The sequence below is a fragment of the Zosterops lateralis genome (assembly GCF_965231275.1).
Source record: "Zosterops lateralis genome assembly, chromosome: 14".
Taxonomy (NCBI): domain Eukaryota; kingdom Metazoa; phylum Chordata; class Aves; order Passeriformes; family Zosteropidae; genus Zosterops; species Zosterops lateralis.
This window is the reverse complement of record NC_139774.1, coordinates 18,315,087-18,326,396: the sequence shown is the minus strand read 5'-3', so window position 1 is coordinate 18,326,396 and position 11,310 is coordinate 18,315,087. Positions and strand designations below refer to the sequence as shown.

Sequence of the window (11,310 nt, the reverse complement as noted above, 5' to 3'; positions counted from 1 at the left end):
GGTCAGTGCCGGCCCGGGAAACCAGAGGGGAAATGCTCCATGAACAACGGGGCGGGCAAAACGTGCCGTGTTTGGGGGGGTAAAGTCAAGCGTGCAACTATTTCGAGATGTTTTGCTGTTTCACAATTGAACGTTATTAGTGGTCAGCGGTGGGTTTCTGATGAAAATGGATAACCAAAGCTGGGATGGGGTATGGAGACAGTGGGAAGAGCATCCTTCTTTATGTGCCAAAGGCCCCTGAGCACGGCCCGGTGCTGTGACTCCGGGCCTCTCCAGCCGGTTCTGCAGCACCGGCACCGCCAGGAGCTCCCGTATCCCGGGGCCCGAGCCCCGCTGTCCCCGCGCTGAGCCCCCGCAGGGCTCTCGGGGAAACCTCCGCCGGCGGGACCGGCGGGAGCTCCCGAGCGGCTCCGGGGGCGATTCACCCACCGCCCAGGGCAGCGCAGTACAATGGTCAGAGGGCTCAGACTCGAAAACATCGAAGGCTACGAGGCGGTGAGCGAGGACAGGCTCTATCCGCACTCCAAGGGGACCTCCCGGTGGCCGGTCCCGGCCTGGGAGCGGCCCCGGCCCGGCGAGCGGGAACAGGGCCCGTCCCGCCGCACGCGGGGCCGGCAATGGAGGCGGGAGAGCTCCCGCCGGCCCGCCCCGCCCCGCTCCACCCGGCCCCGCCCCAGCTGTCCCGGCAGGCCGGCCCGGGCGCGGCTCGGGCCCGCCGTACCGCAGGTCGGTGCCGAAGCGCTCTCCCGCCGCCGCCGCCGCCTCCCCGTCGCCGCCGCCGCCCCGCTCCGCCATGGCCGCCGCCGTCGCGCGCACCCGCCCCGCCCCGCGCGGGCCCCGCCGCGTCCCATTGGCCGCCGCGCCCGCCCGTCAGCGCGCGCGGGGCCGAGCCCGCCCCGCCATTGGCCGCCGCGCCCGCCGGCTTTGAATGGGGGGAGCCGGGCGCGCCGCGATTGGCTGAGAGCGGGCGGCCCGCGCCGCTCGCGCCTGGCGTCACGTGAGGCGCGACCCGGGGAGGGAACCGGAAGTGGCTCACGCCGTGAGGGGAAAGGGGAGGAGCGGCATCCAATTAGCGCTCGGAACCGCATTAGCCAATCACAGCCCGCAGCCGGCGGCGCGTACCCGCCCCAAGCCATATAGGGAATGTCCCGCCCCGTGACGTCACGGGGCGCGGGAGCCAATTCAATATCGCGCAGCGGGGAGCCCGCCAGCCGCTAGGGGGCGCTGTGCGCGCAGGGGCTCTGAGGGGGAACCGGGGGTCCCGGGGCGCTTTGCCAAATCCGGGCCGTCCGGGGGATTTGGGGGATCCGGGGCGCTCTGGGGGATCCGGGGGGATCCGAGGGATTTGAGGGGGTCCGGGTAGTCCGGGAGGATGCGGGGAATCCGGGGCGCTTTGCCAAATCCGGGCCGTCCGGGGGATTTGGGGGATCCGGGGCGCTCTGGGAGATCCGGGGGGCCCCGGGGATTCGTGGGATCCAGAGGGTCCCGAGAGTCCGGGGGATGCGGGGAGTTCGGGGTGCTCTGCGAAATCCGGGCCGTCCGGGGGATTTGAGGGGTCCGAGGCGCTCTGGGGGATCCAGGGGGGCTCGGGGATCCGGGGAGTCCAGGGAATCCGGGGGATCCAGGGGATCCAGGGTTGTCTGGGAGATCCGGGAGAGTCCGGGGGATTTGGGGAATCCAGGGCGCTCTGGGAGATCCGGGGGTTTGGGGAGGCGGGCCCGGGAGCCCGGCACCGGGAGAACGGGGGGAGAACGGGGCACCGGGGGAGGCACTGGGGGCTGCACCGGCCTGTCCCGGTGCCTGTGCCCGACACCCCGGGCTCGGGACACGGCTCCTCCCGGGGACACTCGGCAGCCCCGGGGCTGAGCGCTGCCGGCACCGGGAGCTCGGCTCGGCTGCGTTAGGGATGGGTGCGACATCAAACGCGGCTCCAGCGCTGTGAGGAGCACCCGAATGGCAGAGCAGGGGCATACAGGGTCCTCTGTTCCCGGACATTGTCCTGGGCCGGGGGGACGCTGGCCCACCAGGCCTTTCCATCTCTTAACTGCTTTTGTGATCCCGCATTTCCCATTCCTCTCCTGCTCTCAGTAAAATGATCTGTCTTTATTAGATAATGAAAATAAGGAATTGCTTAGGGGGCCTTTTGGCGGTGCTGAGCCACGGAGACTTTTACACACTTTGATTTTGCTGCTTGGGGTCTTTATTCGTGTGTTTTGGTTGAAGTTTCTGCCCCTGTGAGGATCTGGGATGGGTCAGCGTGTGCTGGGACTGCCAGGAGCTTGTGTGTCCTGCCTTGTGTCCAGGCTTGTCCTGCTCTATGCTGACCTGTCCTGCTCCATCCCAGCCTATCCTGCTCCATCCCAGCTTGTCCTGCTCCGTGACTGTGTGTCCTGCTCCGTGACTGTGTGTCCTGCTCCATCCCAGCCTGTCCTGCCCCGTGTCTGGGCTGGCAGCAGCTCAGGGGCCCGCGGGGTCAGTGCCAGGGGGGCAGGAGGGGCAGGGCAGGGGATGGAGTCACCAGGTGTCCCTGTCCCCCCCCTCAGCCACCTCACCAACACTTTCTGATGGCAGAGATTAAACCCGGTTTTGCCCACGAGTGCTCAAACCCTCCTCACGCAGTGGGGCTGCCTGTCTGCCACACGTCTTTCATCCTCTTTTCATCTCCCTTCCCAGGGTTGTCCCATGTTTTATTGATGTCAGGCTGGCAGGCAGGAGCAGCTGCAGGGCCTCTCCCAGGTTTGGGGGGGGCTGGCGCTGCTGCTGTACCCCAGCCCCCCCCAAACCTTTGTGTTCTCAAAACATTCCAGTCAGGAATTCTCAGGCTGCAGCTCCTTCAGGAGCAGTTAGTTAACGGGGAGCTGCAGGACAGGGGTTATTTGATGAATCTGCTGGCAGCTCCCTGTGCTGCAGGACATGGCTCTGGGCAACAGTGCAATTTCTGTGATTGAAATGCACTTCCCTGGATTTCACTGAAACCGAGAATTCCAGTGGCTCAATTTGCTGTTTGCCTGGACACCCATCCTAACTCCTGGGGGTGCAGGGGTGAGGGCACTGACCAGCAGGTTCTGTCAATCCCCTCTGGAAGCCGTGGCACTGATCCTGGAGCTGGGAGGGTGCTGCTGGCCCTGCTCCTTGGGGAACGGGGCTGTGGCAAGGGCTGGAGCCAGGGGAAATCTCTCTGGGGGAACCCCAAACCCCCACCTACTGCAGAGCCAGTGGATGTGCTGATGGAATCCTGCAAGTGGAATGGCTGTGGGGACACAGGGAATCCAGGCAGTTTCCCAGAGAAGTCTGTCTGCAGCTGGGACTTCCACTGCCCTGGTTCCCCTGTCCCTCCTGCCAGTCCTCCCCAGAGCTGCTGTTCCCTGGCTGGGAAGGTGCTGGCTGTGCTCTGCTGCTGTCACTGCTGCTGCTGTTGCCCCAGAAATTGTTCCCAGGGAGGTTTTAAACTGGGAACCTTCTCAAATATTTTGATCTCTGTAGTTTTTAAAAGGCTGCTTGTGACACAGTCTGACTTCCCTGTCGGGCATATGGGAAGGAGTCCTGAAACTCCACAGTGTGGATGCTCCCTCTCAAACCTGCCCATGTTCTTGTGTTTTCCTGGTCCAGGATGAGTGCCCTTCTTCATCCTCCTTGCAGCTCTGTGCCAGGAGCTGATTTCAGCTCCAAGGTTCCCCCTAGTGCAGCTGCTGGGGGCTCCCACTGCTGGGCCTGGCCCCTGCCGTGGAGCTGCAGCAGCCGTGGGGCTGTGTCGTCTTGGAGACGCCGACATCCTGCCATTCTTTTTTGATTTTTTTTCACATTTCAGGTTGAAGTATGATGACAAATTAAAAATTTTGCCCTGGGCTGTCTGCAGGGCCTGTGGGCTGCTGCAGTGGCAGCATCTGCCAGGGAGAGCCCCAGATCCCGTGCTGGGGCAGCACTGGGGGGAGGCTCCTGCTGGCACTGGGGTGGTTGTGCCTCCCCGGCCCCCCTCGGCCCCACAGCTCCCTGCTGAAGGTGGGGGTGAAGGCCCTGGGCTCATCCCCCCAGCCATGGGGACTGTGGGGCTGTGGGTGCTCTGCCCCTGCTGGGCCCTTCTGAGGCCACGGGAGGGACCATCTGGGCCTTGTGGGGAGCCAGTGGCTCTGGGCATTACTGACACTTAACAGGGCACCTCCCTGTCTGTGGGCACTGCACAGCACGGTGTGCTGCAGGCAGGGCACGGAGCACCCCGGTCTGCTCCCAGCTTTTCCCTGGATTCACATCAAAACATCCCATTTTTATCTCCACCCATGGAGCCTGCAGATCCCCCCTGCTCGGGAAAGGGGGTGCAGGCTCAGCCGTGGTAAGAGCAGCAGATGGGTGGGAGATCTGGAGGGTCCCTGAGCCGGTCAGAGCAGGGGTTTGGGAGGTGATGGGTGGAGAGAGCAGAGCAGAGCCCAGCCCGGCTCCGCAGCCGTCACCTCCTGCGCCTCCTCGGCCGGGAGGGACAGTGGCACTGTCCCTGCGAGTCCTGGAGGCACCGGAGTCCTGTCCCTGCACCAGCCCCGCAGGGGGGGAGCAGCCCCTGCCCGGGAGAGCGCTCGGCCACGCCTTGGAATTCTGAGAGGAAAATTCTGCTGTTTGACACCAGCCACGGACCTGACGCTGATAGAAAAAGACCGCTAAAAAGCTGTGTGACATTCTGCTCTGTTCCCCGTCCCTCTCTCCCTCTGTCGCTGCTGGCATTTTATGAAATATTGATGTGCCCAGGCGCTGCCGCTCGCCCGTTCTCTCCGCGCCGCTGCCGCCGGGCCGGGAAATGGGGAATGGAACGGGGAATGGGACAGGGAACGGGGAACAGGAGGGGAAATGGGACGGGGAATGGGGAATGGGAACAGGGAATGGAACGGGAAATGGGGAACGGGCTCCGGGCCGGGAAATGGGGAACGGGACGGGAAATGGGACAGGGAACGGGGAACGGGCTCCGGGCCGGGTGTCACGGCGGGTGGAGCCGCTCGGTGCCGGTGCCGGGCGCAGACCGGGTGGGGGGTCCCGGCCGGAGCAGGCGGGGGCTCCCCGCGGGCTCGGGGATGCCGAGTTCGCTTCCCTTCTCACGCCAGGCTCTTCTCCAGCTCCTGACCGCGATTTCTGGTCACCCCGAGTGTGACAGGGCGGGGGGGAGAGGGGACCATCCTCGGAGCGCTGCAAATGCGCCTCCTCCCCCGGGAGACCCGCGCGGCTCCGGCTCCGGGGTTAATATTTCATGAGGTTTTAGGGCAGAAGCGGCTCCGAGCAGGGGCGGAGCAGGACAGGGGCTCACAGAGCTCCCCCCGGCCCAGGGCAGGACAGGGGCTCACAGAGCTCCCCCCGGGCAGGACAGGACAGGGGGCTCACAGAGCTCCCCAGACAGGACAGGGGCTCACAGAGCTCCCCGGGCAGGACAGGACAGGGGGCTCACAGAGCTCCCCAGACAGGACAGGGGCTCACAGAGCTCCCCCCGGGCCCCCAGACAGGACAGGGGGCTCACAGAGCTCCCCGGGCAGGACAGGACAGGGGGCTCACAGAGCTCCCCAGACAGGACAGGGGCTCACAGAGCTCCCCCCGGGCCCCCAGACAGGACAGGGGGCTCACAGAGCTCCCCCGGCCCAGGGCAGGACAGGGGGCTCGCAGAGCTCCCCCCGGCCCAGGGCAGGACAGGGGCTCACAGAGCTCCCCCAGACAGGACAGGGGCTCACAGAGCTCCCCCGGACAGGACAGGACAGGGGCTCACAGAGCTCCCCAGACAGGACAGGGGCTCGCAGAGCTCCCCCCGGGCCCCCAGACAGGACAGGGGCTCACAGAGCTCCCCCCGGGCCCCCAGACAGGACAGGGGCTCGCAGGGGAGCGGCTGTGGCCGGTGGCGGGTCCGGGGGACTCCAGGGGATGCTCCAGGCCGGAGATGCTCTGCCCCCCCGGGCTGTGGAACAGGAGCCAGCCCACCCCTCAGCCCCCAGCCCCGCTGTCCTGTCCCGGCGGTGGCCCCGCTGTGAGATCCCCGGCTGCCCCAGCTCAGGGCCGGTTTGCTCAGGGCTCCTCGGCGGGGGCTAATGTGTTTTCCGTGTTCGTGTGCCCGCCCGAGCTGACACCGCCACACGGAGCCGCTGGTCCCACACGGCTGCACACGTGTCCCGGTGCGGGGGACAGGGCTGTGGTGTCCCCGCTGCCCCGCTCCTCCCGAGGCCTTTACCTGGGCTGACCCCGAATTTACAATATTTCAACTTTCCTCACTAAAGGAGGGAGCGAACAGCCTTTCCCACCCCAGTGTCTCTGGCAAGGAAAACATCCAAAATGTGTCAGCTTCCTTCACTGCCCCTCCCTGACCCCTTCTAAAGAAAATACTGGGAAAAAGCACAAAATCTCTCTTTGAAGAGTCCAACGTTGAAAGGATTATTAAAATTTTCCCTAAATATTTCCTTATGTCTCTAGATGAGATTTATTTTGTGTGTTAAGGAGTTTCAGCCTGTTGGCAGCACCAGGACTTGGCCAAACCATCCCCCTGGTGCCCCCTTGGAATCCCCCCAGTTCCCTCTCAAGCCCCGTCCCATCTGGAGTCGCTGCAGGATCTCAGTCCTGTCCCAGCCGAGGGACCCGCCCCTGCTGCCGGCTCAGAACCCCCATCCCCGAACCCCCTGAACCTCCTGAACCCCCTGAACCCCCTGAACCTCCTGAACCTCCTGAACCCCCTGAACCCCCTGAACCTCCTGAACCCCCTGAACCCCCTGAGCCTCCTGAACCTCCTGAACCTCCTGAACCCCCTGAACCCCCTGAACCCCCTGAACCTCCTGAACCCCCTGAACCCCCTGAACCTCCCGAACCCCCTGAACCCCCTGAACCCCCTGAACCCCCTGAACCCCCTGAACCTCCTGAACCCCCTGAACCCCCTGAACCTCCCGAACCTCCTGAACCCCCTGAACCCCCTGAACCCCCTGAACCCCCTGAACCTCCTGAACCCCCTGAACCTCCTGAACCTCCTGAACCTCCTGAACCCCCTGAACCTCCTGAACCTCCTGAACCTCCTGAACCTCCTGCCCTGCCCTGTCCTGGCCGAGGGGCCCAGAGCTCAGTGCTCGGCTCCACCAGAGGCTGCCTGTGACTGTGTGTGCCCCACTGACACGGGCACAGGTGTGCTCACACACACAAAACACATAAAACCACACACAAAACACACAAACACACAGAGAAACGCACAAAATCACACAGAAACACACAAAACCACACAGAAACACATAAAACCACACAAAAACCACAAAACCACACAAAACCACACAAACACACACACAAACACACACAAACACACACACACACACTCCTGCCCGGCCTCCAGCTACTCCCACCTGCACACAGCACCCGCTGCCTCCCTCCAAACCCCCCAAGCTCCCGAGCCCCCTCTCCTCTCTCCTCCTCCTCCTCACAGACCCTTTTGTCCATCCAGGAGCCCCCCCGGCCCCCCGGCCTTGTCAGATGCGCTGCTGTTGATTTCCCCCCTGCGTTTGTTTTTGTTATTCATTATTAACGGGATCATTTTCCCACCCTTTGCGCACGAAGGCAAATTTTGTGTAAAAATCGATCGAGTGAGCAGCGCCAACGGCTCGTTGGGTTTTCTGTGCTTTCATCTCCCGTGCTCGGGTCCCGGGAGAGTGAGGGCAGGGTATTAGGGAACAAGCATGGAATGGGAAACAAACAAACAAACAAACAAACAAAAACAACACAAAAACCCCCAACAACAACAACAACAAAAACCCACCACCAAAACAAACAAAAAAAACCAACCCAAAATAAAATAAAATAAAATAAAATAAAATAAAATAAAATCGATTGTTAGTGGTTCAGAAACCATGGCCAGGGGGTTTGCTGCTGAGCCCCTCACACGTGCACCGGGCATTTCCTACTCCAGCAGGTTTCCCTTTCCCTTATCCGGGCTGTCCCTGCAGGGGAACCCCCTTTCTCAGCGAATTGCGGGTGGGATTGTGGATTGTCCCCGCGGGTCATTGCGGCTGTTCCCGTCGGCGAGGCACGACACGGCCAGGTGGATTGAAAAATAAAGCTTTATTTTATTTTATTTTATTTTTTATTGGGGAGCGGGGCGCGGGGCTCGCTGGCGGCGGCGGGACGGGGCGGGACGGGACGGGACGGGGATCCCGGTGTTGGCGGCTCTGCCCGGGGCGGCCCCGGAGCCTCCCCCGCCGCCCGCGGAGTTGGGGACCCGCGGAATTCCCCCCGCACGCTTCTCTCCATCCCCGGCCCCGCGCCCCGGCTCCGCACTCACCCCGCCCGCCTTCGGTCCCGGCCGGCTCGGGGGGCGGGGGGAGCTCAGGGGGCCCGTCCCGTCCCGTCCCGTCCCGTCTGTCCATTCCCGTCCCGTCTGTCCATTCCCGTTCCCGTTCCCGTTCCCGTTCCCGTTCCCGTTCCCGTTCCCGGTCCCGTCCCGGTCAGCGCAGGGCCGAGTATTTCACGCGCTTCTGCTTCTGGCGCTGGTTGCAGAACCAGACCCGCACCACGTTCCTCCTGAGCTCCAGTTTCTGGGCGATGGCGGCGATTTTCTCTGCGGAGGGCCGGGGCTGCAGGGCGAAGAACGCCTCCAGGGAGCGGCGCTCGGGCGCGGCGATGGAGCTCCGCCGCCTGTGCCCGGGGCCCGCGGGGGGCTGGGGGTCCGCGGGGCTCCCCGGGGCTCTCCGGGCGGCCTCGGCGCCCTCCAGCCAGGCCTGCAGCGCCGGCCGCAGCGCCCGCATGTTGTTGTGCGACAGCGTCAGCGACTCGAAGCGGCAGATGGTGCTCTGGCTGAGCGAGCCCACCCCCGGCAGCCGCAGCGCCGCCAGCGCCGCCCCCACCCCGGCCTGGGTCACCCCCAGGCGGAGCCGCCGCTGCTTGAAGCGCTCGGCGAACGCCTCCAGCTCCCGGGGGTCCCCCGGGGCGCCCGCGGGAACGGGCAGAGGCCCCCCGGGAGCGGCGGGGGGCGCGGACAGCCCCGGCACGGCCAGAGGAGGAGAGAGGGGCTGCAGCGGGGCCGGGGCCGGCCCGTCCAGCGCCGGGAGCGGGAGAGGGGCCGGGGGGAGCGGGAGAGGGGCCGGGAGAGGGGCCGGGAGCGGGGCCGGGAGCGGGGCCGGGGCCGGGCAGGGGCCGCTCATGGCGGGGAAAGGCCCGTCCGGCCCGAGGTGCGGGGCCAGGAGGTGCCGGGGGCCCTGGGCGAGCGGGGCGCGCTCCGCGGCCGGCAGCGGGCTCTCCTCCAGGCTCCCGAATATATCGCCCCGCGGCTGCGGGGAGAGCGCGCGTGGCCGGCTCAGGGGGGAATTCTGTCATCGCCGCACGAAGATCCGGCCCCGCGGGTCCCCCGGGCGCGGCTCATAAAAATTCATGGGGACACGCGCGGGGAGCTCGGCACGGCTCGGCACAGCGCGGCCGGGACATGAAATAAACATTAACCCGGCGGAAAAGGCGCCTCGGGGCGGTGACAGCCCCCCCACGTACCTGCGGGCCCGGGGGGCGAACCCCGCGCATCGCCCCGGGCGGCCCGGGGACCCCCCGCTCCTGGGGCACGGCCGGGGGCTGCCGGGGGTCCATGGGCAGCTCCGCCCGCCGCCCGCGGGCCCGGCCCGGCGGGGCTGCCTCTGCCCCGGCCCTGCCCCGGCCCTGCCCCGGCCCTGCCCCGGCCCTGCCCCGGCCCGCGGGTTGGGGGCAGCGCCCCCCCGGAGCCCGCCCCGCGCTCACCTGACACCGGCGCGCAGGCGGGACGGGCACGGCGGGGACCGGGACACCCCCCGGGACACCCCTGGGACACCCGAGACACCCTGGGACCCCCAGGACCCCCTGAGACACCCCGGGACACCCCGGGACACCCCGGGACACCCTGAGAAACCCCCCCGGGACACCCCAGGACCCCCCGCCCGGGGCTCGGGGCCGCCGGGGGTGTCCCGGCACCCGCGGGGCCGAATCCCGGGGGGTCCTCCCTCCCTCCCTCGGCCGGCGGGTCGCGGGGGAAGAGCGGAGGAGCAGCGGGAGTTTCCCCGGGGACCAAACCCCGGGCTGAGGTTGGGAGCGGCCCGCACACCCATCCCCGGATGAGGTTCTGAACTTGATTGTTCTGTTACCGAGCAGCCCTTTGGTGTTTGCTCTCCCCGTCTCCACACACCTGCAGACACTGCAGCACTTTCAGCGACCAGAGATGTAAATATTTTACAAAATTCCAGAATCTTAAGCGAAAATAAAACCTACTCCGAGATTTAAAGTTTCCAGGACTTATTTCCCTCGGCAAACACGGACCGGGAGCCGCAGGAGCCGCTGTTTGGTCCCTGACAAACGCACCGACCGACGGCGGGGAGAGGAAAGAGGCGACACCGCCGGGGTGAAACGGGATCCTTCGGGAAAGATTCACCGGGAAAGGGACCGGGATGGGATGGAAGAGACTCTGCCCGAGGGACGGGAGGAGCAGCACCGCGGACAGCGCCGGGAGAGGGGCGGGAGGGGCGGGGGAACAGGGATGGGAGTGCAGGGATGGGACAGGGATGGGCACAGGGATGGGCACAGGGAGGGGATGGGACAGGGATGGGGCACAGGGATGGGCACAGGGCACAGGGATGGGACAGGGATGGGCACAGGGATGGGCACAGGGCACAGGGATGGGACAGGGATGGGGCACAGGGATGGGACAGGGATGGGGCACAGGGATGGGCACAGGGATGGGGCACAGGGATGGGCACAGGGATGGGCACAGGGATGGGCACAGGAATGGGCACAGGGATGGAGCACAGGGATGTGACAGGGATGGGCACAGGGATGGAGCACAGGGATGGGAGTGCAGGGATGGACACAGGGATGGGCACAGGGATGGGAATAGGGATGAAGCACAGGAATGGGCACAGGGATGGGGCACAGGGATGGGCACAGGAATGGACACAGGGATGGGCACAGGGATGGGCACAGGGATGGGCACAGGGATGGAGCACAGGGATGGGCACAGGGATGGGCACAGGGATGGGGCACAGGGATGGGGCACAGGGCACAGGGATGGGCACAGGGATGGGCACAGGGATGGGCACAGGGATGGAGCACAGGGATGGGCACAGGGATGGGCACAGGGATGGAGCACAGGGATGGGGCACAGGGCACAGGGATGGGCACAGGGATGGGAGAACAGGGCACAGAGCACAGGGCACAGAGCACAGGGCACAGGGATGGGGAGCGTGGATCTCCTGTCCCGTCCCGTCCTGTCCCGCCCCGTTCTGTCCCCCCCGGGATCCGCCGGGCCGGGCCGGGCCGGGATCGCAGCTCCCTCCCCCCGGGGGGAACCGCCGCGTCGTGGCCAAGCTGCCT

At 65.8% G+C, this 11,310-nt stretch overlaps 1 protein-coding gene across 1 annotated transcript; it reads right to left on the bottom strand.

Moving 5' to 3' along the window:
• Nucleotides 1-8,432: 8,432 nt before the first annotated feature.
• Nucleotides 8,433-9,561, bottom strand: POU4F3 (POU class 4 homeobox 3; the record flags this gene model as incomplete). The annotated part of the gene is made up of 2 exons (XM_083871529.1): nt 8,433-9,254; nt 9,469-9,561. The coding sequence occupies 2 exons, from the start codon at nt 9,559-9,561 to the stop codon at nt 8,433-8,435; spliced, it is 915 nt and encodes a 304-aa protein (XP_083727655.1).
• Between the last annotated feature and the right edge of the window lie 1,749 nt (nt 9,562-11,310).